Genomic DNA, 27,444 nt, shown 5'->3' with positions numbered 1-27,444 from the left:
GTGCTAATTTAATGACTGAACCTTTATATGTGCAACTCCTGACCCACTGTATCGGCTGGGGAGGCCAACCGCTATAACAAATGCTCGGAATCCCAGTGGCTTAGCACAGGGAAAGGACATTCTTTGCTCACACAAAGCCCTGGGTGGGTATCCCTATTGGGGTAACTCTCCTGGGCAGCCTTCCTCTGAGATCAGTGCTTTATGGGCCTGTCTTGGGCTGCTGATGTCTTCCACGTGGGGCCTCAGTGAAGCAGCAGCCTTGCAGGAAGACAAGAGAGACTAATAATGAAACAAACCTCTTCCCTCTGGCCCCTCAAACCTCTCCCTATCCCCACCTCTCATCCTGGCACCCCCACATCTAATGGCCACCTTGGACTCCATCCCAGCCAGGTCGGGGGTCACGGGGTCACAGTCATCATTCTCCCCTCAGACCTCTGCTCAGATGGTTTCTCCACCTGTTGGGGACCCTCTCCATGGCCAGCTCAGCTTCTGTTCTCCCAGCTGGCCCCCAGTGATCTCAGCTTCTGTTCTCCCAGCTGGCCCCCAGTGATCTCCCCTCCTGGTATCTGCAGCCCTGTGTGGCGTGTGGGCTGGGCTTGGTGACTCACATCTAACCAACAGAATAAGGCCGAATGGATGGTGTGCGCCGCAGAGGCTAGATCACACATGGCGGTGTGGCCTCCCGGGACTCACCTGCTCGGTATCATTGGCAGCTCTGTGGAGAGGCCCACATATCGAGGGACAGAAGCCTCCTGCTAAAAGTCACGGGGTGCAACCTCGGGAGAGATCTGTGCCAGGACCCTGCAGATTCCTGACCTTCCGAAGTTGTGGGACAATAAATGTTTGTTGTTTGAAGCAGATAAGGTTTGGCGTATTTGTCATGCAGCCACAGAGGGCTAATTTAATCACAGCTAGAGGCCAGGTGGTCTGCTCCCTTCCTTCCTGCCCCAGCCCAGTGTCCCCACCAGGAAGCACCCAGTGTGAGCTCATTTATGCAAACCTACTCATCTCCCCTGTGGTACCGAGTTGCACCAGGTCTGGTGCTGAGTGCTGGGATGGGGCTGAGGCAGCAAGGATATGGTCCTGGTCCTCAGGGGGTTCCCAATCCACGGGGAGACCACTCACCCCTAATGACCCTGTCCTTTTCACCCCCCAGGTAGCCGCAAAGAGGGGTAACTAACTCAGACTCAGGGCAGTGGGGTGGAGGGCAGGGTTTGAGGGTGAGTGGGTTGTGCTGAGGTTTGATGAAGGTGGTGATCTTTGGGGGGTAAGTAAATTTTTTTTCAATGAAGTTGAATGTTTTATTATTAAACTCTCTTGTTTTCTTGCAAGGTTGCTGTTTCACTGTATAAAAATAGCCCCAGCAAACTCAGTATATTGCAAGATTAAGATAGTATTGTTTGTCACCTGACGCTGTAACGACTAAGAAAACTTTTCCCCACTGCCAGTGATTTCCACACCTCCCAAAGCTTCCTGTGCAAAAATGCTGATTTCCACTGTTCCAGCACCATTTCCTGCTGTTATCCATGCATGTCTCTCTGCGAACTCACGCAGCATGGAGAGCAGATGGGGGACAGGGCCCAGGTCAGGATGGCGCCTGCTCTCAGGCCCAGGACAGCGGGCACAGAGGTGGTGAGCCGGCAGCAGGCCCTGTTCACAGGTGGAGGTGGGGTGGGGGTGGGGGTTCGTGGCACAAGTCCTCGGCCACCCAACTGGCCTGGGGGTGTGTGATGTTGACCAGGTGGAGGAGGAAGTGTGTTCTGGGAAAAGGGACCGGTGTGCTCCAGGGCTCAGCAGGTCTGAGAACCCAGTGTGTTTGGCCAGCAGAGAAGGGAGAGCAGCGAAGGGCACAGGGGGTAATGAGGTGCAGGGGAGAAGGTCTAGGTAAAGTGTGTGTGTGTGGGGGGGGGGGGGGGGCGGGGAGGATGAGAAGGGCCTCCAATGCCAGGCCGAAGAGGAGTTTAGAGGCATTGGAGACCAGGTTAGGGAGTGGGTTTTGTTTGCCCGGGGACCACCAGGGCGCTGAGTGTTGTGGCGGAGGAAGGGGAAGCCTGGGAAACCCCCAACTCAAACAGAGGCACGGGTGAGGCTTCCTGGAATAGATGAAACAGGTACTGAAGGATAAGTAGGAATGACCCAGACAAGGGGGAGGTGGGATGGGGAGATGGCATTCCAGGCAGAAGGCACATCATGGGCAAAGCCCAGAGGTGAGAGGAAGAGCATGGCTGACACATGGAAGTGCAAATGGTTCAGTCTGAGGAGAGGGAGGAGGAGAGATGAGGGCGGGAGGACTGGGCCAGAGGGTGGAGAGTGGCCAAGGGCAGGCTACGGGGCTTGGGCTTTGAGGGGGACATCTTCTGTCTTCTGTTGACCCCTCCACATCCACTGCCTTCCTGGGAGACCCACCTGCATGGATGGCAGCCCCAGTGTGGGAAACTGATATAGGGTTAAGTCTCGGACTGACCTGTTGGCAAAGTCACAAACAAGTCCCAGGTTAGAGGGCACAGTCCTCTTAGCATAATTAGGCTTGACCTTATAGGGCTCCCTAGATCTTATCTGGGAAGCTAATGGGCTGAGGGAAGTGCAGGGAGTGTAACTATGGTCAAAACAGGTGAAACTCACAAGAACTGTGTAACTACGCTAACCACTGCCTTGTTTACCTCTGACTATAAAAGGTTGGTGCGGCCTGAGCACAAGTGGAAGTCTTTCCTCTTGAGTTGGACTTACCCGCCTGGCCCCCCAATATTCCAAAATTATCTCTTGTCTTTTCTCTTTCATTTGTGTGCGGCTCCTCTTCCAGATCCTGAACCCTGAACCACGCGGGACATGGAGGGAAACATTTACGACACCCCAGGCCCTCAAGCTTCCAACTGGGTTCAGGCAATAGGAAGCCTTGGCAGGCGATGGAGGGAGGAGAGTGCGGTGGGAATACTCACCTGGCTCCTTTCCTACAATTATGGCCCCTGCCCACGACTCTCCTGATCCGGGTGCTGCTGCCTCCACGTGACCTTCCAGGCCTCAGGGTGGCGGCAGTACTCTGCCACCCTCCCGGCCCAGCCTGGCTTAGTGCACCTTCCTGTGTGTGTCCCCACACCCCCGACACACCTCAGACATGGTTCTTTTACCCAACCCTCCTCACAAGAATCCCATGTGTCCCCAGCCTTTTGTACGGTGACATCGCTGCTCCTCCCACGAAGAGGCGGACTCCATTCCTCTCCCCTGAGGGCTGGTGGCCTTAGGACTTGTTTTGACCGACAATGTGCAGTGCAGTGCTGTGTGCGCCTGTGCAGCCTAGGACTTAAGAGACTTTGCAATCTTGCCCTCACCCTTTCGCAATCCAGCCCCCATTGAATGCTGAGGGATGGGTCCGTATAGAGGGGCCCGGTGCCCACCGGCACAGCGAGGCCCAGCAGGTCTAGCCCCCCAGGTGTCCCAGCCCAGCCGGCCCACCCGGCCCACCCACCGCTGAATGCAGCTGCCTGAGAGCCCAGGCAAGACGGGTGCAGGGTGGGGGGAGGGGAGAAGAGCCACAGCCAGGCCACAGAAGTGTGATAAGCAGGGAGGCCTCCGTGTTCAGCCATTGTGTTCTGCAGTGGTTCATCACCCAGTAGCCGATGTCTCCAACGGGCCGGTACCTCTCTCCTTGGCAAGTCTTGCCCTTCCTTCAGGGCCCTGCCGCTGCCACTTCCTCCAAGTCTCCCCCTGGCTGGAGATCGTCACTCCCTGCTCCTCACTCCCGTTCCTCCTGTGACCTGTACACACACTTCCTCCCAGGGTAGCAGGCACCTCCATGGGACACAGGGGCACTCATCACCTGACTCCTACTTCCACGTGCTCTGCGTCCCTCCCGACAGGAGACGGGGTGGCTTATGATCTCAAAATAGCATCTCATTATGCTCACGACACGGGAGGTGGATATGGCAATCCTCATTTTCCAGATGACAGAACTGAGGTCTGGAGGGGACTGGCCCAGAGTTACTAAAAAGGGATGGGCCAGGATTTGAACCCAAATTTATTTACACTTCTCAAAACGCCCCCTGTTGTAGCTGTTGGCATGACCTGCTCCCGGGCAGAAAGAGCCTGCTTCCCTGCTGGTGGAAGAGGGGGATTCGCAAGGACTGGTTTTACCCAGCCATCCTGCCCCTGCACGCCTGTCCCAAACCCGGAACCCAGATTCTTCCCGCCTGGCATCAGTCCCCATCTCAACCCCCACTCCCCTGCAGACACACACTAACATCCACTCTTCACGTCTGGTCTTCATCCTCTGTCCTGGCCTGCCCTGTGTCTGAACATACCCATTCCCCTCTTTCCCAACAGAACAGGGCCAGAGGTGGTCCGCTTGGGGCCGACAGATCGAAAGGAAGAGTCCACATGACATTCTCTGGTCCAATCTGAGTCCAGAGACTCACCTTCTGGGAAGATGAGACAGGGCCAGGCTGGGGATCAAATCCCTCTGCATTGGGGAGTGTAGAGGAAGAGAAGGCTAACACAGAGTCCTTTCATTTATTGAATGGAAGTTCACGGAGCCCCCCTTTTTGTGCTAAGGAAAGGGCTGAAGTTACAAAGGACAAGTAGGAGGCACCTCCTGGAGCTCTCAGCCTACGTGATGTCAGAGCTGAGACTCGCAGGCCATCTTGTTCAGTCAGGGAAACTGGGGCTCAGAGGGAGGGGGGAAAGGCCTGCCAGTGACACGGTGCGGTTCTCCCTACACAGCTGAGGAGGGAGGAACTGGGACACCCAGGGTGCGGGACGAGGGAGCTAGTAGAAGGGGCTGGAGCTGGTGGCTTCTTTTTCACTGTCATTCAAGATAGAGGAAGAAAAACCTGGTCATCGGTTGCTGCTCTCTTTTCTTTGTCCGATGAGTGACATTACAACGGAGGACCAAAACCATTCTCTTCCAGGCCTCTCTCCCATTTCCCGGACGAGCAGACCGAGGAGATGGGGACCTGCACGGGTGCCCCAGCGTGAGTCTGGTCACCCCTCCCACATTGTCTGTCAGCTGTGACTTGGGGCTGGATTTGCAGGAGGCTTGGAAGACTCTGGAGATAATGTTCAACAGAAGCTTCCAGGAAGCCTTCTCAGATCACAGCGCCTCCCATGGGCTCCCTACTGCCAGCCCTGCCCTCTGGGGCAGCCCCTTCCTCTGGGGAGGCGCTCAGCAGAACTCCAAGTGCTGGTCCGCGGGGACGTTGTACTTGAGCTTGTGGGCTTCAAAGAGGCTGCACAGCTCGTCGATGTAGCGTTGGTGCAGTTGGTCCACCTCCTCCTGCGAGGGCTGTGGTTTCTGCTGCACCTCGATGGGCTTCCCCACTGCAAGACACAGAGGGGGGTGGTGGGCCAGAGCAGGGGCCCTTGGGGCAGGGAAGTGCTCCTACTGCTTGCTGTTCCTTTCAACCCTATTTCAAGCGATGAATCCTAAGACGTTAGCGCAACTCCAAGATTCATTCAGATACAGTGACAACACCACCAGCTGGCGTTGCAAAATGCCTAGAAATGTGCTGGGTGCTTTACAGGCGCTGTCCCCTTTAATGCTTGTAACCATCATCTGGGGATAGAACCTGCTCTGATTCCCATCAGTAGATGAGGCAATGAGGTTTAGAGGGGTTAAGTAACTTGCTGAAGGTGGCATGGCCAAGCCCTGGCTGGTGTTTCCCAGTGGTTAGAGCGTCAGCCTGCGCACTGAAGGATCACAGGTTCGATCCCCAGCCTTCGTGGGGTGTGTGCAGGAGGCAACCAATTAATGTTTCTCTCTCACATTGATGTTTCTCTCTCTCTCTCCCTCTCCTTTCTTCTCTGAAATCAATAAAAATATATTAAAAAAAGAAAAGTCAAACAGATCCTGATTCAAACCTCAACTTTGTTACTCAAAGGCAGTGTGACTTTTTTGGAGGTTACTTCTCTGAGCCTGTTTCCCATCAATGAAATGGGGATAATAGTCTCTACCTTGAAGGTTGTCAGGAGAAACTGAGCCACTGCACATAAGGGAGCCGTGCAGTGCCTGGCACACAGTAGGTGCTCAGTAATCAGTAGCGACCATTGTTCTTTGTGCCTCTGTTACAGTTCTCATCCCAGACTGCCTCCTGTTGGGGTCGTCTGCTTGTGTGTCTGTTTCAGTCTAGAATGTGAGCTCCGTGAGGGCAAAGATGTGTCTGGTCCGTCCCCGTGTCCCCTTGCAGCGCACAGCCCAGGCCCCTTTCCCTGTGAGCGACCCCCTCCCAGCCTGGGTCTTGGCTCACCCACGGTGGTGATGGGCCGGCGGTAGGGTAGAAGGCCGAAGCTGTACTGGAAGACGCCACGGCCGTGGAAGAGCGGGAGGGAAATACCCATGATCTTCTGCAGCCGGTTCTGGATCCAGCGCAACCAGGAGCCAGGCAGGTTCTCAACTTGGTCAAAGAGTTCGTTCTCCCCAAAGGAGAAGACGGGCACCAGAGGCACCCTAGAGAGAGACAGAGGAGAGAAGGCATGTCGGAGGCCCCGAGGAAGGCCCCGGCTGGTCACCTAGCTTCCCGCAGGGACCAGGCACTGGAGCAGAGGACAGAGCCTGGGCCGGAAGTAGGAGGCCTAGGTTGTCTCCCGGACCTGCCAGAGCCTCGCTTTCTGACCTTGTGCAGGTCCTGGCCCCTTCTCAGAGCCACCACCTCCCAGGGGCACCATGACGGAAAGGCTAGAATGCTTCAAGGTCCTCCCAGACAGAAGTCCTCTGCCAGCTTTGCAGAAAAACCTCGCCTGCTCCAGCCAGAGTGCTCCGAGGAAGAGCACAGCCCTGCGATACGCCCCGAACTCCAGTCTCCCACATCCCAGAGGCCTCGCATCCAGTGCCGGCCTTGGGCCATATGTCCCTTCCCACCCAGCCCTTTGGTCCCAAAGTCTCGGTTCCTGAACCCTTTCTGGGTGTTCGGCCAGGAGACAGGACTGGTCTCACCACAACAGCATGTGCGTTTGCGAATGGACTGGGAAATCTCCCTGCCCCAATAGGAACTCCGTTAGTCTCTGCTGTCTTCCCACCAAAGTAAATCCCTGCTGATCTCCAGCGGAACCGAGAGCCCTCTTCCCCGATACCCGTGCATGAGGGCCAGCCTGACGAAGCCCTTGCGGTTCCGCAGCAGCAGCTTGTAGGCCCCGGGCCTGGCGTTCAGGGCCTCCTGGGCACCCCCGATAATGATGCCCAGCAGGTTGCCCCCGCCCTTCCTGTTCAGAATGTGAGCAGCGCACTCCTTGTCCGATGTCACCAGCCCTGGAGAGAGAGGAAGATGGTCAGTGATGGGGGCAGGGGGCAGGGACCGTGGGGGTGGATGTGGCCCAACACAGAGATCACCAAAAGTGCCCACCGAGGCCTGGTCCCCTCCCCCACCCACTCCAGCTGGGTGTTCCTGAGGACTGGGACCGAGTCTTCCCCCTCATGCCTAAGCCCCTCGCCACGCTCACTGCCCCCACGGTGCTGTAGGAAGTGCTTCCCTGAGTCTAGCCTCCTTCCACTGCTCCTGCTCTCTGAAGAAGTCCAGAACTACTGGTAGCCCCCCCTCCCCCGCCCCGCACCCTCCTCAGATTCCCTCCTCCCAGGCTGCAGCCTCATCTCCCTGGCTGCCCAGGTGGGGAAAACTCACCCCCACACATGAGGTAATCCCGGAAGAAGGGGGCCCGGAACCACAGGTTCAGCATCATCAGGTGGGGGCGGATGCCGGGGAAGAGCTCGGAGAAGCCAGTGCTCTCGGTGCACATGTTGACAAAGACCCCGGCGGCCAGGACCCCGTGGGGGTGGATGGCCGCAAGGTAGTTCCGGGCGGGGTCCAGCTCAGCAGTCTTGACCAGCTGCAGGGACACAACCTAGTGAGCCAGAGCTGGGCCTGCGTCCCCACTTGGACCCTGACGCTCTCCGGGGTGACCTTGGGCAGGTCTCTCCCCCTCTCTGAGCCTCTGGCTCTCAGGAAGACTGAGATGCGGGGTGAGTGCACCTGGGGTGTCTCCAGGTGCCGGCTGCGCTCAGACTCGCAGCGGGCTCTGGGCGCACTGCTTCCCTCCCAGGCCTTTCATCTGTCAAGGGGGGCGTCTGGCCCTGTCTCCCCTCCCTCCCAGGACTGCGGAGAGGTTCAGGTCTGACGGTGCCCTGCCATGACCAAGACTGCTCCCTGCCAGGATAGAATTGGAAGACATCAGATGGCCACACGGGGGCGCCATGCCGGAATACCCCATTTCACAAAACTCCGTTTAAGAAAATTGGCACTTAAGACCAGGGAATGAGCCTTTGCACAACATATTGGGAGAGGATTCCTGTTCGGTTGCAGACCAGGAGGCCAGCTCCAGTCCTCTTTACCCCTCGCGTCTCACCCGTGGCTCTCTGCTCTCCTCACGCCAGACCTTCAGTGCCCTTGGTCCGCTCTGTCCCAAGATACGGGCGTCTCTGCTGGCACAGGAACTTGCCTGGGTCTGCTCGGGCCTGCAGCCTGCAGGGTGCAGCAGGGACCCCGGGCATTGTAGATTGAGTGGGAGAGGAGAGCCGTTTGTCATTAGCAGTTTCCAGGTGAAGTGGGGTGAGTGGAGGGGGCTGGATCTGAGTTAACAAATGCTGCTCCTGCCGGTTACTGACCAGGCTGTCTGCCAGGCTTTTTGCTGTGGGCAGTGACTGCGTGTAACTGCAGGGCCCACCCCAGTGTCCCGCTTTCTGGGAGCCACAGCCATCAGAGTTAGACGGCCCTGAAGCCCACGTGTACTCCTCCCCCGCCCCCCAACCACCCCAAGAGGCTCCCTGATAGGACTGCCAGGGCCCTGCAGTTTGCATGACTGGATTGGGGTGAGGAGAGCCCTTTCCACTGTGGCTCAGCTTTGCTAGGGTGAAAGTTCATCCTGTCACTAAGCTGAAACTCTCAGCAGGTGATGCCCTGAGGGTTCTTATTGCTGCACTTGAGGCCCCAGAGGCCATGCTGTCCACCCTCGGAGCAGCCTGCAGGGATCTGGGCCTCTCTGCTTCCTCCAGCTTCTCCTGTCCCTGACCTGGACTTGGTCTCTGCACCTACCCTCTGCCTCTCCCCCGCACCACAGTGTGCCCTCCGGGTGACCACTGACCCTTTGCAAAAAGGCCGCAGGGACCATTGCCTCCCAGACAAGGACAAAGGTCTTCCACTCAGGCAGTGGGAATCTATTGGATGTCGAAATAGACATAGAACCAGAGATTTCTCCCCACCTCACTGGGAAAGGTGCTCCTCAGGAGCCCAGTTGGTGGTGTTTCTTTAAGGACATCCCTCGCTTCCTGCACTCAACTCCTTTCTTATACACCTTCTTGCTCAGCTGGTGGGAAGGTAATTTGTACAACCTCCATGAAGGTGATTTGGCAATATCTATCACAACCAAAAAAATGTAACCGACCTTTCCACCCAGCAACTCCACTGCTGAGGAATTTAGCTACAGGGTTTCTCATGCTTGTGCAACATGACATCTGAACAAGATCATTAGCTGGAGCATCATCGTTTTTTGGTAACAGCAAAAACTTGGCACCCGTCCACCCAACTGTCCATCAACAGGGCCCCTTTAGACAAATCCTGAGACGTTTACACAATGGACCTCTGTGCAGCCATAGAGAAGTGTGGCACAGCTCCTCCTGTCCTGAGAGGGGAAGCTGGCCACAACTGGCTGTCAGACGCAACAGCCAGAGGCAAGACGATGCTTGCAGACCGCCACCAGCGTGTGCTTGTATGTGGAGGCACCAAACACTGGTTGTCACAGTTGCCTCTAGGGAAAGAACTAGGGAGACGGGATGAGTCCCTTTGGAATTTTGAACCAGAACGTATTACCTACTTTAAATGAATAGTGAAGGACACGAACAGAATAAATCAACAAATGGCTGGATGATTATCCCCTTAATAATAAGTCTTTGTGTAGAGAGAGCTGTCCTGGTGAGTGTGAGGGCCTTGTCTAGGCAACTGTGCCAGTATCTGCTCGTGCATCTGCACGTGCGTGTCCGGGTGTGTGCACTGAGGGGGCGTCGCTATCCCACTGAGACTGGTCTGCTGACTTTCTGGGCTGACCTCTTCCATCTGCCCCCTGTGCCCAGGGTATCCCGCCATCACAGCGAGGGCCTGGAGATTAGCGACCGCCCAGTGAGGCATGTCTGTATCCCGGATGCAGGCCTGAATCAGAGGAGATGCTCCCTGGGCGATTGAAACGAAGGAAAGAATGAGACCATGAACGGATGAGGCTGATGCAGCCAACCCCTGCCCCGATCCTGTTCTGGCGTGTCATCTGGGTTCCACTGAGCCAGCGGTCATAAGACCCAGGTCCTGCCCCTGGCCCATCACATGACCTTTGCCCAGCCCTGCCTCAGTTTCCCCTCTGTCCCCAGGACAGTGATGATGCCTTTCTGGCAAGGTTGCTACTTAGTTCAGGTGTGCTAAACACAGAGAGGGAAGGTTTGTGAAGGGTTGTGTTCTCTGCTTGCTCCCTCAGTTCTCTTCGGGGCAGGGAGTGTGACCAAGCAAACAAGGCTGGCTGGAGAAAGCCCCTTCATGGGCGCATGTCCTCCCAGGCTGGGCTTGGCACCAGGCAGTGGCAGCTGGGGAAGGGCACGGCCAGGTTGCTAGGCTCTGGGGGTTGCTTTTCTTTATTTATATAGTTCAGATACCATCAAATTTACCTTTTGAAAGTGTGTAACTCAGTGATTTTAATATGTTTAAAAGGTGGGCAACCATCACCATTTCTAATTCTAGAGCATTTTCAACACCCTAGGAAGAAACCCAGAGCGGTCACTTCTCTTTCCCCCAGCCCCTGGCAGCCACTGTTGTCTGTCTCTATGGAGTTGCCTCTCCTGGAAATTTCATATAAATGGAATCATTCAATATGTGGCCTTTTATGTCTGTCTTCTTGTACTTCACAGAATGTTTTCCAGGTTCATCAATGTTGAAGGCTGCATCAGTACTCCGTTCCCTTTTATGACTGAATGCTATTCTATTGTATGGATAGACTACATTTTCTTTGTCCACTTAATGGTCTCTGGCCATTTCCGATAGTGTGGCATGAACACTTGTGTACACGTCCCGGCACAAACATGTTTTCAGTTCTCCCAGGGGTGTTCCTACTTTGAATCCCAAGACCTTTGCCTAGTAGACCCTGCACAGGCTCCCCCGGAGAGGATGACTGGACCTAGGCTGGGAGGGAGGACAGTGAGGGGCTGTGGCTCTACCATGTCTGCCCAGACCCATCTCTTTCTCTTTAATTAAAATATTTTTATTGAATTCAGAGAGGAAAGGAAAGGGAAAGAGAGATAGAAACATCAGTGATGTGAGAGAATCATTGATCGATCGGCTGCCTCTGGGGATCAAACCTACAACCCAGGCATGTGACCTGACTAGGAATCGAACTATGACCTCCTGGTTCACAGGTCAATGCTCAATCACCGAGCCACGCCAGCCAGGCTGTTTTTTTTTTTTCTTTTTTCTTTTTTTACATTTTAAGAGTCCAGATAAAAAGATAATCATGGCCAGGACTTAGATCGTTGGGAGGAGAGAAGGGTCAGGACTGGAGGAGTCTGGGAGACAGACCCCACCCAGGCTCTAGAGCAGCAGTTCTCAACCAGGGTCAGCTGCCCAGCCCCTCTCCCCCGAGAGGGGGCATTTGGGAATGTTTGCAGACATTTTTTGTTGTCACAACTGGTAGAGGGGTGTGTTACTGGCATCTAGTGGGCAGGGACCCAGGATGAAGTCAGACATCAGAAATCCCTCCCTGCCCCATATACACACACACACAACAGAGACTCACTCAACCCAAAATGTCAATGGTGCTGAGAAAGCCACCTTGAGAGCTGCGAGGCTGGAGGAGGGAGTGGCAGCAAAGGCAGTGGAGTCAACAGGAATGGAGGCCCCCAATCCCTGCAGGGCAGCCGTAGGGCTGAGGGGACAGCTGTTCTCTGCGCCCGGTCCCTGTGCCGCTGACAGAGGTAGGACTCCTGGAGGGTCCCAGGAGACAGGCCCCATCTCCTTGTGAAGGAAGACCTCACAGGCAGAGCCCTCCCACAGTGAAAGGAGCCATTGCAGGAGGAGATGAGTGCCCGTCCGTGCGAGGCCTGAGTGAGCTGGAGTTCTATCCTGGGTGGGCGGCCAGGCACCGGCGTCTCTCTGACTTAGGTTAAGAGACCTCAGTGTGCAGGGAGGTGGCTGAGCTGGGAGTTGGGGCAGGAAGTCCCTAGTGATGCCTGCAGGGCTGTGCAGGAGCTGAGGGATGATCCCAGGTGTGGGTGGGAGGGGTGACCTCCCGCACTGCAGCTGTTGCTGACATCAGGTCACAGCCCTGGCCACAGAGGTCTGTGTGCTAGACTCCTCCAGACCTGTCCCTCCTCAGGCCCTGGCCTTGTGGACAGTGTTTGCTCTGAGATGAGGAAATCCGCACAGGGAAACCCAGCTCCCAGGCACTGGTCCTCATCAGGAGGTGGACAGCTCCTCCCACAGCAAACATGGCCTGGCTCTCTCTCCATCATGAGCTTCTTAGGAGTTTAGAAAAGTCCAGACACAGTTTTCTAATTTTGCCTGAAATTCCGCCACTAGACGCTAATTCAAAAAATCAGTAAGAACTGGTAGGAGCTCAGAAATCCGCATGTATTTGATGCGACTGCAGAGGCTTATGAATGCGGGTTGGAGGGGAGGGGGAGCTCCAGCAGAGCTGGGACTCCCTACCTCCTGCTCACCCCAAGGTCCTCGCAGAGAGAGTTGGAGGGCTTCCAGGAAGCCTACAGGGAGGAGAATCTGGAGGCCACAGCCCCACCCCTACAGGTTCCCAGCCTAGACAGGCAAAGTAAAAGTGCGGGTCATTTCGCCCTCTGCTGGCCACCTGGTGGTACTGGCAGCCCTCTGCAGGTGATGATGCAATAGGCCTGCAGGGGGCATCAATCCCGAAACACTATGCAGGCAGAATTTCTGCAAAGCAAGCCCGCTGTCCCACCATTGTCAATAGTGTGCAGATTGAGAAACCCTCCTTGAGAGCTACCTGGCCGGGGTCGGATAGGCTCGGAGCCACCTCAGCATCATTTCCTGCCAGACCTGCAACTGGCAGCAGCTCCAGGTGCAAAGAGCCAGATGCTATCCTTGGTGGGCCCTTGGATGACAGCCCCCTGGAGAATTTTCAGTTGAGGAGTCCCAGTTCTGTAAGATGGTCTTCCGTGGCCTCTGTTCCCTTGTCCCTGAGAAAGTCTCTAACCGCATCCCCAGGTGACCTTCTGCTTCATTCACACTGAACATCAAGCGCATTGCTCAGAAGCCATACTGCGGCCTGCGCCTGTGCTGGCCCGTTTCTTTCCCTGGCGAACTCAGGGTTTGACAGTGACAGGAATAGAAGGTTGGGGAACCGGCTATAATTGTCAGGAATATTAATCATGCTCTGTTCACCGCGATTGTTTTATTCTGATTAAGGAAGGCACAGTCTACCGTGGCTGACAGCTGTACTCGGGAATTGGGAGCTCACCTGGAAACGAAGCCCTTCCTCCCCATTTGGGAGCTGCCTATTATCATCCTGTTACAGAAACCAGAATCGCAGCCCGAAGATCCCCAGCCCTTTGTATGCCTGTAAACAGCCCATTTGCCCTTTTTGCTACTTCCCCATGGAATCTCTGTCCTTCTACCCAATATAAGCAGCTGGTTTATGGTGGGGGGCAGAGCAGATTTTTGTGGATGACCTGCTGCTCTCCCATGCTGCTGGCAGTACTGGAATAAACGCTCATATATGATTCAACCCTATAAATTGGCTCAAGTAGCGACAGGCAGCACGGACCCATTGCTTGTCCAGCTACAGACTCAGCTCACAGTGGGAGGGGAGACCACAGAGTGAGAGTCCACAAAGCTCCACGAGAGGCCAGAACCTGCTTAAGGTTTCTTTGGCTTGGAAGCTGCTGTCCACACTTGCCCATGGAAACTCTGATCTTCCTGGAACTGGAGAGCAAGCCCTGGCCTGGGAGGAGGAGAGGGAGGAAAGGGAATTCAGATCTCAAGCTCAGAAATCCTGAGTGGGGATAAGGGAGTCTGCCCATGATGTGCCCATGGCTTCTTTTAGGACCCAGCAAGCCCTGCTTGCCTTTTTTAAAAATTAATATATTTTATTGATTTTACAGAGAAGAAGGGAGAGGGATAGAGAGTTAGAAACATCAATGAGAGAGAAACATCGAACAGCTCCCTCCCGCACGCCCCGCAATGGGGATGTGCCCGCAAGCTAGGTACATGCCCTTGACCGGAATCGAACCCGGGGCCCTTCAGTCCGCAGGCCGACGCTCTATCCACTGACCCAAAACGGCCAGGGCCCCTGCTTGCCTTTGGTGACAATATCCTGGAAGGGCACACTGCAGAGGAAGTGGATGTAAGGGGTGAGGAAGATCACCCCTACCTGGCCCCCTCAGAGTTAGCTCAGCACTGCCCCCTCACTCTGCTTTTCAACATGAGCATGGAAGTCTCTGCTGGCCAACCTGCCCTCTGCCCAGCCCCTGCCCTGCTGCCCTGCCCTGCCCACCCTTGTCCTTTGCCCAGGAGGAACTTCCTACTGGATTACTAGGGGCTCCCGTACCCCAGTTGTTGTCCAGCCTTTGCTAGTCCTTGTTGGGCCTCAGGACTCTTGGAAGCGATGCAGGAGTGCTGACTGCCGCTGACTGTTTAACCTCAGGGAGCCCGTTTCCTCCCCTCCTTTCCCCTTTATCAGCTGGAGAACAGACTCCTGGAGGGACAGGAAGAGGTGGGGATCTGGATGGAGGAGGAGAAGCCAAGCAGTTGTAAAGGTCAAAGCAGCATGGCTCTGGGCTATCAGACTTGCAGTCACGCCCACGCCTCCCAGACTCCCCACTGACTCGGGAAAATAATCCTGCCACCAGTTTACTGAGAACCAACAAGGCACTTTACCCCCTGTCTCACTGAACCCCAGGATGCAGCCCAGTGACGTATGTGGCATCATCTCCACATCACCCGTGGGGGAACTGAGGCTCAGAGAGACTGTGACTCACCCAAGGTCACACAACTGGTGGGTGGCGGAACTGGTATTAGAACCTAGTCCGTCTAGTTCCAGAGACCACATTCTATACCTTTTGTTTTTCTTACTGTTTCCAACTGCCCTGCCTGGCACCTCTCCGTGTTCCCTTGCCTTCCCGATCCTATCTCATCTGGCCAATGCAACAGCCCTGCCCAGCTGCTTACATCCAGGGTTGCATCTGTCGGGGGCTCAGTAAAGGAGCTGAAGGGTCTGTGAATCCAGGGATGTGCTTTACCCAGGACTAATTCTTTGGGTCCAGTGTCAATTGTTCAGAGTGGTCGTGAGGTACCTTGAGTCAGAGAGTCAGAGATTCAAGGCACTCAGAGTAGGAGAGATCAGTCTGCTTACTGGGTACAGGGGGAAACTGAGGTTCAGAATGAGGCCAGGCCCAACCCAAGGACACACTAGCATAGCATACCAGGGTTAGGAGCAGGAGAGAACCCGAGGACCAGTTCGCTCCCCTTCTCCTTTACCCATAGTTAATGCACAAACCTTAAAACCAGTAAAAACAAAACAAAAACTTGTTGTGTGGCCTTGGTCATACCTTTGTCCTTCTGGGTGTCAGTGTGTCACCTGATGAAATGTGGAGTAGATGGTCTCTTAGGACCTTGAGTTTATTATCTCCCTCCACCCAAGCCCAGGCTGCAGAGGGGTTTACACCTACAAGATACACACGATATGCCCCACGGAGCTCTTTCAAATCCTGTGCATTCATCAGCCCTCATAGTGGCTGCACATGCCCATGGACGGGAAACCATGGCCGGACTCTTCCCCATGGTCCACAGTGGTGGTAGCCCTGGCTCTTCTCACTTCACACAGGGCCCTACTTTCCCCATGGAGAAGTGGGACACTTTAGCCCTGGCCACACCCAAGCCAGCCCTCATACTCACCGAGATGGGGAAATAGTCCTTCATGTACTTCCATACGACGTTGCGTCTTAGGACCTCAACGCGCCTGCCTCCCTTCCATGGCGTGTCTCGGTCCAGGTACCACCAAGTTGCATACAGGACACTTACGAACCAGAATCTGGTGAACAGGAGGCCTATGAAGACTATAATGCAGGTCTGAGCTGGGGAGAGAAGCAGGTGAGAGGTCTGAGAGAAAGGAAATGCCCAGTACAGCAGCACTGGCCCGTCCAGCCACGGCCCCAGGAAGAAGAGATCAGCTTCCCAGGCCTTCAAAGAGGAGAAATGCAGCCAGCCCAACATCATGCTAAAGCGCGGATTTTAACCTGCGTAGGCCTAACTCCAAAACTCACTCCCCACTACACCAGGCTGCTTATTCACTTTGGTCTTCCCTCCACCTCCCTCCCTCCAGTAAAGTAGAGTTGACCCTTCAACAGCATGGCTTTGAAATTCATGGGTCCATTTATACGCAGATTTTTCCCCATAAATACAGTACAGTACTATTTATGTGTTTTCTCTTCCTTACGATTTTCTTAATTACATTTTCTTTTCTCCAGCTTATTTTATTGTAAGAATATGGTATATAATACATATAAGATACAAAATATGTATTGGCTGTTTATGTTATCTGTAAGGCTCTGGTCAATAGTAGGCTATTGGTAGTTAAGTTTTGGGGGGAGTCGAAAGATATACATGGCTTTTCGACAGCACAGGGGGTTGGCGCCCTAACCCCCATGTTGTTCCAGGGCCAACTGCAGTCTGCGTTCACCAGGTTCTCCATCAGTGCCTGGCGGAGAACTGACTGCATTAACTGCTTTTAGTTTCCATATTTTGGGACCTCAGAGAACAAGGAGACACTCTGTGTGCCCAGTCCTCTGTCTGTTCCCCCTCTGCCCCATCTTCCCAAAGAGACACCCGGCAAGCCCCCCTCTAATGAAACCTCCCATGATTTCTCTGTAACTTCAAGGCACAGCCCAAGCAGCTCGGCTTTGTGTGGCTGGCCCAACCCTCCTCCTGCTCCAGCCTCACCGCTCGCCCGTGTTCACACTCAGGAACACTGAACTGCTCACTGAGACCTTTCTGTCTCTTAGCTTTTGCTCTTGCTGCTTTCTGCCTGCATGTTCTTTCCTGGTGAAGGAGAAACGTCCCCACTTCCCTTCAACATTGTACCAGAGGCTCTGGCCAGTGCCACAGGCAAGAAAAATGGATGAACACCTGGAGGGACCTGGAGAGCATTATGCTTAGCAAAAGAAGCCAGTCAGAGAAAGACAAGTATCACATGATCTCACTCAGATGTGGAATCTAATGAACAAAATAAACAGATGAATGGAATGGATCCAGAGACAGGGAAGCACAGAACAGACTTTGGAATCTCGAAGGGAAGGTGGGGAAGGGTGGGTGGGTGGGAGGTAATCAACCAAAGAACTTGTATGCATAACCAGGGACACAGCCAATAGGGTGGTGAAGGCCTGGGATGAGGGGGGAGGGGTTGGGGGGGAGGGGCACAGGGGCGGCTGGAGAGGGTCAATGCGGGGGGGAAGGGGGACATATGTAACAATAGATTAAATAAACAAGCAAACAAAAATGAATGGACAGCATCAAGACTGGAAAGGAAGAAGCAAACTGTCTCTATTTACAGACACACAATTCAATACATAGATACCCTAGGGAATTTACAGAAGCTACCAGAACTTACATGGATTCAGCAAGGTCGCAGGAACTTGGGAGAGAAAATTTGCACATATGTGGTTGCATGTGCATAGAGAATGGAAGGATTTCTTCTGGTCAGGAGGAAGGAGACAGGACTCCGGGGACAATGGTGGGACCATTGATTTAAATTTTTTTTAAATCTATTTTTTCACATTAGAAAAAAGTTAGGGCTAAACCCTGTGGGCAAAATGAAAAGTGTGTGTGGGTGACTCCCACTGTAAGAAAATCAACTCCAGAGAATAAAAACAAATTGTTAATAGTGGTTACCTGGAGGGTAAGATTTTGGGAAATCTTTTACTTTTAGGATCCCCATTTTGTTTGGAGGTATTACAATAGCATGTATTAGTTTTGCAGTCAGAAAAAAAAAGGTTGGAGGGGGTGTGGACACAGGACAATTGCACTTAACCAGACAGACCTTCCCCTACTGGACCGGCTCCCTCACCCTGGGCTCACCCTTTCACTCCTGTCAGCAGGCAAAATCCAGACTAAAGGTCACTTAGGAAGGGAGACACTTTCTTTCATTTAATCCTCACAACTCTGAGAGGGAAAAATTTTAAATGCCACTTTACAAAGGTCTAGAGAAGGTGTGCAAATTGGCTAAGGGCACACAGAGAGCTAGTGAGATGGAAACTGGGATTCAATTCTATTCTATTTGTTGAATGAATACGCTCCCACGTATTCATTCAACAAATATTTATCAACTCCAACACTTCTAGGAGCTAGAGATGCAGTAGAGTAACCCATTGAGAGAGTATGTGGCTCTGGGCCCTGAGTCCTCGGTGCCAGGTCCTGGTTGGCGTCTCCAGCCATTTTTCACCACTCCCCACAATGCCTCCTCTAACTCCAGAGAGGACCAGCTGTTCATTTAATGTGCAGTCTTTACTCCCCCACTCTCCCTTACTCTCCTGCCAGCCTTTAAATCCTGCCCTCTGGACCCCATGCCCTAAATACCTCTCGAAAGAGGCCACTTCTTTCCACCCACTGCTGGCCTCCCTAGACCAGGGTTGGCAATCTTTTTCTGAAAGGGCCTGATTGTAAATATTTTAGATTTTTCAGCTTGAGAGGCAAACTGGAGGATATTACATAGTCACATAGCCATTTAAAATGCAGTTATTTAGTCTTCCTGATTCAGTTTTGGAAGATGTCATTTTTTCTAGAAATTTTTCCATTTCATCCACATGGTCCAGCTTGTTGGCATATGGTTGTTCATAGTATTTTCTCACATACCTTTGTATTTCGGTGGTGTTCAGTTGTTACTTCACTGCTTTTGTTTCTGATTTTATTTATTTGGGTCCTCTCTTTTTGTTTCTTAATGAGTCTGCTTAGGGGTTCATCAATCTTGTTTATCTTTTCAAAGAACCAGCTCTTGGTTTCATTGACTTTTTTTAGTCTCTATATTATTTATTTCTGCTCTAATCTTTTAAAAAAAATATATCTTTATTGATTTTTTACAGAGAGGGAGGGAGAGGGATAGAGAGTTAGAAACATTTATGAGAGAGAAACATTGATCAGCTGCCTCCTGCACACCCCCCACTGGGGATGTGCCCGCAACCAAGGTACATACCCTTGACCGGAATCGAACCTGGGACCCTTCAGTCCGCAGGCCAAGGCTCTATCCACTGAGCCAAACCGGTTAGGGCTCTATTCTTTATTTTTCCTTCCTTCCACTTACTCTGGGCTTTTCTTGTTGTTCTCTTTCTAATTCTTTAAGTTGTAGGGTTAAATAGTTTATTTTTAATTTTTCTTGGTTTTTGAGGTAGGCCTGTAGTGCTATGAACTTCCCTCTCAGAACTGCTTTTGCTGTGTCCCAGAGATTTTGGGTTGTTGTGTGTTCATTTCCATTTGTTTACAGGAAGTTTTTTATTTCTTTCTTAACCTCATTGGTAATCCATTCATTGTTTAATAACATGCTATTTAGTCTCCATGTGTTTGAATGTTTTTGAGTGTTTTTACTTGTAGTTGATTTCAGGAAGAATCAGAAAACATAAACAGGCCAATAACAACTGAGGAAATAGAAGCAGTAATAATAATAATAAAAAAACTCCCAGCAAACAAAATACCTGGTCTGAATGGCTTCACAGGGGAGTTTTACCAAACATTCAAAAAAGAACTAATACCTGTCCTCATCAAACTATTTCAAAAAATCCAAGAGGAAGGAACATTTCCAAGGTCTTTTTATGAGGCCAGCATTATCCTAATTCCAAAACCAGATAAAGACACTACAAAGAAAGAGAATTATAGGCCAGTATCCCTGATGAAAATATGCTAAAATTCTCAACAAAATATTAGTAAATCTGATCCAGCAATATATTAAAAAGATCATACACCATGACCAAGTAGGATTAATTCCAGGACTGCAAGGCTAGTATAATATTCACAAATCAATAAACATGATACATCACATAAACAAATTGAAAGATAAAAATCACATGATCATATTAATAGATGCAGAAAATGCATTCAACAAAATCTAACACCCATGTTTTGATAAAAACTCTCAGCAAAGTGGGACTAGAGCAGTGGTTCTCAACCTGTGGGTCACAACCCTGTGGGGGTCGAACGACCCTTTCACAGGGGTCGCCTAAGACCAACAGAAAACACATATATAATTACATATTGTTTTTGTGATTAATCACTATGCTTTAATTATGTTCAATTTGTAACAATGAAAATACATCCTGCATATCAGATATTTACATTACAATTCATAACAGTAGCAAAATTACAGTTATGAAGTAGCAACAAAAATAATTTTATGGTTGGAGGTCACTACAACATGAGGAACTGTATTAAAGGGTCACAGCATTAGGAAGGTTGAGAACCACTGGACTAGAGGAAGCATATCTCAACATAATAAAGGACATATGACAAACCTACAGTGAACATCATACTAAATGGTCAAAAACTAAAACCATTTCCCCTAAGAATAGGAACAAGACAGGGATGCTGACTTTTACCACTCTTATTCTAGCACTGGAAGGCCTAGCCACAGCAAGCATCCAAATTGGAAAGAAAGAAGTAAAACTTTCATTATTTGAAGATGACATGATATTGTACATAGAAAACCCTGAAGACTCCACCAAAAAACTACTACATTTAATAAATGAACTGGCAATGTAGTAGGATACAAAATCAACATCCAGAAATTAATGGCTTTTTTATACACCAATAATGAGTTATCAGAAAGAGAAACTAAACAAATAATCCCATTTACCATTGCAACAAAAAAATTAAGATACTTAGGCCTGGTCGGCATGGCTCAGTGGTTGAGCGTTGACCTATGAACCAGGAGGTCACTGTTCAATTCCAGATCAGGGTACATGCCCAGTTTGAGGGCTCGATCCCAGTAGAGGGCATGCAGGAGGCAGCAGATTGATGATTCTCTATCATCATTGATGTTTCTCTCTCTCTCTTTTTTTCTCTGAAATCAATACAAATATAGATTTTTTTAAATTTTAAGATACTTAGGAATAAACTTAACCAAGGAGGTAAAAGACTTGTACTCAGAAAACTACAAGACATTGAAAAAAAAAGAGATAGAGAAAGACATAAACAAGTGGAAGAATATACTGTGTTCATGGATTGTTAAAATTAATATCATTAAAATGTCCATACTACTCAAAGCAATCCACAGATTCAATGCAATCCCTATTAAAATACTAATAGCTTATTTCACTGACCTAGAACAAATACTCCAAAAATTTATATGGAATCAAAAAAGACCCCAAATAGCCACAGCAATCTTGAGAAAGAACAAAGTTGGAGGAATCACAATACCAAGTATCAAGTTATACTACAAAGCCACTGTAATCAAAACAGCCTGGTACTGGCACAAGAACAGGCATATAGATCAATGGAACAGAACAGAGACCCAAGAAATCGACCTAAGCCATTATGCTCAATTAATATTTGACAAAAGAGGCAAGAATATACAATGGAGTCAAGACAGTCTCTTCAGTAAATGGTGTTGGGAAAATTGGACAGATACATGCAAAAAAATGAAACTAGACCACCATACACAAGAATAAACTCAAAATGGATAAAAAACTTAAATGTAAGTCAGGGAACCATAAAGATCTTAGAAGAAACCAGAGGCAGCAAAATTTCAGACATCTCCCATAGGCAAAGGTAATGGAGAAAATAAACAGATGGGAGTATATCAAAATAAAAAGCTTCTGCACAGCAAAAGAAACCATCAACAAAACAAAAAGGGAGCCCACTGTATGGAAGAACATATTTGGCAATGATACATCTGATAAAGGGTTAGTATCCAAAATATATAAGGAACTCATGCAACTTAACAAAAGGAAGACAAACTATCCAATTAAAAAATAGGCAAAGAGCTGAAACCGGTTTGGCTCAGTGGATAGAGCGTCGGCCTGCGGACTGAAAGGTCCCAGGTTCGATTCCGGTCAAGGGCATGTACCTTGGTTGCGGGAACATCCCCAGTAGGGAGTGTGCAGGAGGCAGCTGATCGATGTTTCTCTCTCTCTCTCTATCTCTCTCCCTTCCTCTCTGTAAAAAATCAATAAAATATATTTTAAAAAAAAATATTTAAAAAAAAAAATAGGCAAAGGACCTAAATAAACATTTCTCCAAAGCAGACATACAGATGGCCAAGACACATATGAAAAAATGCTCAAAGTAGTGCACTGATCACCAGAGAGATGCAAACTAGAAAACCCTTGTGCACTGCTGGTGGGAATGCAGACTGGTGCAGCCATTAGGGAAAACGGAATAGAGGTTCCTCAAAAAATTAAATATGGAACTGCCACTTGACCCAGTGATCCTACTTCTAGGAATATACCCTAAGAAACCCAAAACACCAGTCAGAAAGAATGTATGCACCCCGATGTTCACAGTAGCACAATCCTATATAATAAAACCCTAGTATGCAAATCAACTAAACAGTGGAACGACTGGTCGCTATGACGTGCACTGACCACCAGCGGGGTAGACTCTCAATGCAGGAGCTGCCCCCCTGGTGGTCAGCGCGCTCCCACAGGGGGAGCACCGCTCAGCCAGAAGCCGGGCTCACAGCTGGCGAGCACAGCAGTGGCAGGAGCCTTTCCCGCCTCTGCTGCAGGCGAGCGGTAAGGAGAGGGGTCCCGGACTGCGAGAGGGTGCAGGCCAGGCTGAGGGACACTGGGCCTCTAGTTTACAATATAAGATCTGGAAACAGCCCAAGTGCCCATCAGTAGATGAGTGGATAAAAAAGCTGTGGTACATTTACACCATGGAATACTACCCAGCAGTAAAAACAACAACAGGATCTCTTACCCTTTGAAACAGCATAGAGGGTCCTAGAGAGTATTATGCTAAGTGAAATAAGCCAGTCAGAGAAAGACAAATACTACATGATCTCACTCATATGTGGAATCTAATGAACAAAACAAATGGATGAACAAAATAGATCCAGAGACATAGAAGCATAGAACAGCCTGGGGAACCCGGGGGGGCCGAGGCGGGGGGTGGGGACGACGGCGGGGGCGTGCTGTGATCAACCAAAGAACTTGTGTGCATATATGGCTAACCCATGGACACAGACAATAGGGCAGTGAAGGCTTGGGGCAGGGAGCGGGGGTGAGCTAGAAGGGGTCAATGGGGGAAAAAGAGAGACATATGTAATACTTTCAATAAAGATTTAAAAAATAAAATAAAATGCAATCATTTAAAAATGTAAAAACCATTCTTAACCTCATGGACTGTGCAAATACAATTGCTTGGAGGGGGAGCAGGGTGAAGGGGGTCCATGGGGAGATTAAGTGATTAATTAATTAAAAGTGGAATCAAAGATTGTAAAAGAAACAAACAACAGAAACAATCAGTGGGCTGGATTTGGCCTATGGGTAAGCCTTGATCAAGATTGTGACTGCTCCCTGCGGTCAATCTATTTCCCCACACCCCATACCACGTAGATAACTCCACAGCAGCTACAGGGCCCTTTAACACACAGATTGGACCCTGTCACCCTCCTACCTGAAGCCTTCCTGGGACTATCCTTTGCCCCCAGGATAAGAGATAAGGTAAAACCTCCCACTCCCGGCACCTGCGGGCCCAGATCCCTTTTCTCAGCTGTCCTTCCTCTAGTCCTCCAGGCTCAGGGTGACTTTGACCTCTGAGCTGCTGCTGACATTCCCAGGTTCCCAAACTACCGGCAGGGCTGGAGGTGGGCACAGCCAGCCAAAGACACTTGTGCTCACAAAGCTCACACAAGGCAGGCCGAGTATGAGGTTCCTTATCTCCTGCAATCCCTAGGCTGCACCTGCCTGCCTCTGGGCCCCGAATGCCCTTTGTCCAGGAGCCAGCACTCACAGTCTGCCCTGGGCATAGACCTCCCTGCCCATGCTTTTCCCACAGCCTCCTAACCCACACCTCCTCCCATTCCCTCTGCCCTCTCTCCTCCCTCTGCCTCCTCCCGCTTCTTGCCGTGTCAGTAGGAGGAGCGCAGGACTCTACAACCTTTGACACTTAAGGTATTTAAGTACTCTACAACCTTTGGCATTTAAGGCACCTCAGTTCCTTGCTCATCTGTGTCATGGGGATAACCAAGGATATTTAAAATGTTTAACAACCTTTAGGATGGAAGACACAGCCCAGGAAAGTTAAGTAACCTGCCCAAAGGCACAGGTGAGGCTAGTGGCAGGGGACCTAAGTGCCTGCTTTGCTGGGGTGAATCCCTTGAAAAATTGTTAAGTTCTGAGAACGCACCTGGTGGTAGTGGCAGTGTGTGTGTGTGTGTGTGTGTGTGATGGCTGTTGACCAACCTACACAGAGTGCGTCCGTATTTTAACACCCGGACAGTGGTGCCTGTGACTAGGCCGAGCACCATCCTGGGGGTGGCAGCTTCTGCCCGGTCTGGTGCCAGCAGATGAAATGAGGAACCCGCATACTCCCAATCACCTCTCTTCCCGATCCTTAGTGCTGGGCCCTCCTCCAAAATGTTCCCTTCAGCAGAGCTGAAGTTTGAGCAGCTGTGGCCTCCCAGCCATAACAGATGTGTTCGCTGTGGGGGTGGGGGAGGTAAAGGATTCTCCTGTGTGATTCCAGCCCAGGGCCCAGCCAGGTCTGTGCTGGGCAGAGTAAACGTGTCTCTTCATTCCATCCCACAAAGGCACAGCAAGATCAGCATTGCTATTCCCATTACACAGATGAGTCAAGTAGAGGCCTGGAGAGGTCAGGCACGGGTCCACCAAGGCCACAGGGCTGGTCAGTTGTCCAGCTGGAGTTCAACCCACGTTTACCTGGTAACCACTCTCTCCCTAGTCCACATTCAGCCTGTACTTTCTCTCCCCATTCAATTTTTCCCATTCCTTTCCCCTCCCCCTTTCCCCTTTTCCCTCTGCCTCCTACTCTCTGAAGGGAAGGAAGGAAATTCATCCCCTCTGAGTAGCCTGAGGGGCCCTTTCCTGGAACGGCCTAGATCAGCCCTGGGCAAACTACTGCCCGTGGGTGGGATCAGACCCTAGCCCTGGGCAAACTACGGCCCTCGGGCCGGATCCGGGCTGTTTGAAATGAATAAAACTAAAAAAAAAAAAAAAGACCATATCCTTTTATGTAATGATGTTTACTTTGAATTTATATTAGTTCACACAAACACTCCATCCATGCTTTTGTTCCGGCCCTCCGGTCCAGTTTAAGTACCCATTGTGGCCCTTGAGTCAAAAAGTTTGCCCACGCCGAAACCGGTTTGGCTCAGTGGATAGAGCGTCGGCCTGCGGACTGAAGGGTCCCGGGTTCGATTCCGGTCAAGGGCATGTACCAGGGTTGCGGGCACATCCCCAGTGGGAGATGTGCAGGAGACAGCTGATCGATGTTTCTCTCTCATCGATGTTTCTAACTCTCTATCTCTCTCCCTTCCTCTCTGTAAAAGATCAATAAAATATATATATAAAAAAAAAAGTTTGCCCACCCCTGGCCTAGATTCTTCCCCAGCCACAGGCAGCAGGAGTCAGGTGCTCTGTCCTAATACTAAGGTGGAATCCACAGCCCAGGAAAGTTAGATCCTGGCTTCTGCCCCACCCTATACCCACACCGACCATATCCTCCAAAGGTCTCCGGGCAGGGACTCAGCACAGCCAAGCCCCCGTTAGGACCAATGTCTTTCCACCATCAACGCACTGAGTGCACCTAAATTGAAGGTGCCCACCGTGTCTCCCCAGCCCTCAAGACCAGCTAGCTTACCCAAGGCCAAGAAGCAGAAGACCCATTGTAGGACGGAGAGAGTCTGGAGCCTGCGCTCCCATGGCACGGACCAGGGCGCAAACTCCACCATGCTGGTTCCTCTGTGGGCTCTGGAGGCTTCTGAGTAGCACCGTGCTCCCAGGCACCCAAAGGGTTTTGTTACTGGCAGAGGCTGTATAAGCTTTTGTGGGGGAGGAGGCTGCCCCGCCCAGCCAGGCCCAAAGGCCTCCCTGCCCCCACCCTGCAGGAGCCTGTTTCCTAGAAGAAACCTTTGAATCCTTGTGCCCAGGGCTCAGCTAAAAGGAGAAAGAGAAGGAAGTGTATAGCCTTTATCCAGGACAGCTGTCTCCTCAGGCAACCCTTTATCAACAGGATCACCTCTTGCTGGTTGCTTGAATCTTGCCCTTCGCTCATCTATAATAATAAAAGCGTAATATGCAAATCGACTGAACCAAACAGACCCGTCCTGACCTCCACGCTATGACACCCACTGGCACCAGGCCAGCCAAGGCGGGTGCAATGCGATTGGTTGGGAGCTGGCCATCACCCCATGATTGCCCTGCAGAGGGAGGACCAGGCCACTGGCCGGTGGGGTGATTGATCAATAAGGGGGTTCCACGATCGCCCCAAAGAGGGAGGCCCAGGCCACTGACTGGCGGGCTGCGGCAGGTGGGCAGGGCCTCCGTCTGGGGGAAGGGGGACGATTGATCAAGGGGCTCCCAGAATATGAGAGAGCGCAGGCCGGGCTGAGGGACCCCCCTATCCAGTGCTCGAATTTCGTGCATTGGGCCTCTAGTCAAGTATAATACTATCCTGTCCTCTTCCCACCTACCTAGTGATCTGGCTCCAGTAATGGTCTCCTCTCTCTTCTGCCATGTTCATTGTTCCCCTTCTCCAAATATGCTCTTATCTAAAAACTAGAGGCCCGGTACACAAATTTGTGCATGGGTGAGGTCCAGCTGGCTCCACCCACAATTGGGGGGGGGGGGTGATCGGGCCAGCCAGGCGGAGGGGCCGCAGGCAGTTGGCCGGCCAGCCCCATCCCCTGGTTGAACTCCTGGTCAAACTCCCAGTCGAGGGGACAATTTGCATATTAGCCTTTTATTAGATAGGATCTCTTGGCTCTGTTTGCGGCAGCTGGAATGGCACCAGGTGTTAGAGTGGTGGGTTCAGCAACCTTGGTACTTGAGTTCTGGAAAGTTGCAGAGGTAGAAGTGGGTGGTAGAAGAAATGGGCTCAGGAAACAAGTTACAGAGGCAAAAGAAGGGCCCTTGATGCTTAGAAGAAAAGAAGGTAAAGGTAACACACCTGGGGGGCAGAAGAGGGGGAGGGAGAGGAGAACGGCACGGACGGGCTCCCAGGAGGGAGAGTGTGGGAGGGAGAGTGTGCGGTTCTTCTTCCCAAGGGCTTTTAAGGGAGAAGAAAGAAAGGGGGTGTGGTGCGGGGGAGGCGGGAGAGGAGAGACCAGTGGGGGAGAAGGAGAAAGGCATTATGCACCAGCTGTGAGGCGCTCCCTCTGGTGGTCATTCTGAGAAACTGTGGGCAGGATGGACTGCTTTCCAAGGAGAAGCCCAGATAATTGGCAAAACTGCGAGGGGGACTTACAGAGATAGCTAAAGGATTTATTTCTACTGACTTTGGCGGAGAAGAGCTCAATCTT

The 27,444-nt window shown here is 51.4% G+C and overlaps 1 protein-coding gene across 1 annotated transcript; it reads right to left on the bottom strand.

Moving 5' to 3' along the window:
- Window positions 1–4,489: 4,489 nt before the first annotated feature.
- MOGAT2 (monoacylglycerol O-acyltransferase 2) lies at window positions 4,490–26,068 on the bottom strand. Its single transcript, XM_070425648.1, has 6 exons — window positions 25,785–26,068; window positions 15,876–16,054; window positions 7,605–7,809; window positions 7,060–7,234; window positions 6,237–6,436; window positions 4,490–5,310 (listed from the first exon to the last, which is right to left on the bottom strand). The coding sequence occupies exons 1-6, from the start codon at window positions 25,873–25,875 to the stop codon at window positions 5,156–5,158; spliced, it is 1,005 nt and encodes a 334-aa protein (XP_070281749.1). The 5' UTR covers window positions 25,876–26,068; the 3' UTR covers window positions 4,490–5,155.
- Window positions 26,069–27,444: the final 1,376 nt, after the last annotated feature.

This window comes from Myotis yumanensis, unplaced genomic scaffold (assembly GCF_028538775.1).
Source record: "Myotis yumanensis isolate MYYU_CA2020_CCGP unplaced genomic scaffold, mMyoYum1.0.hap1 SCAF_10, whole genome shotgun sequence".
NCBI classification, from domain to species: domain Eukaryota; kingdom Metazoa; phylum Chordata; class Mammalia; order Chiroptera; family Vespertilionidae; genus Myotis; species Myotis yumanensis.
Note: the sequence above shows the minus strand (reverse complement) of the source record. Positions and strands in the feature narration are given on the sequence as shown.

Bases quoted from the DNA above. Each gene is read 5' to 3' on its own strand.
- MOGAT2 (XM_070425648.1), bottom strand. From the start codon at position 25,875: ATGGTGGAGTTTGCGCCCTGGTCCGTGCCATGGGAGCGCAGGCTCCAG. The intron at 7,810-15,875 runs GTGAGTATGAGG...GTGTCCCTGCAG, and splicing joins AGGACTATTTCCCCATCTCG to CTGGTCAAGACTGCTGAGCT. The intron at 5,311-6,236 runs GTGAGCCAAGAC...TGTGTCTTGCAG, and splicing joins CCGGCCCATCACCACCGTGG to TGGGGAAGCCCATCGAGGTG.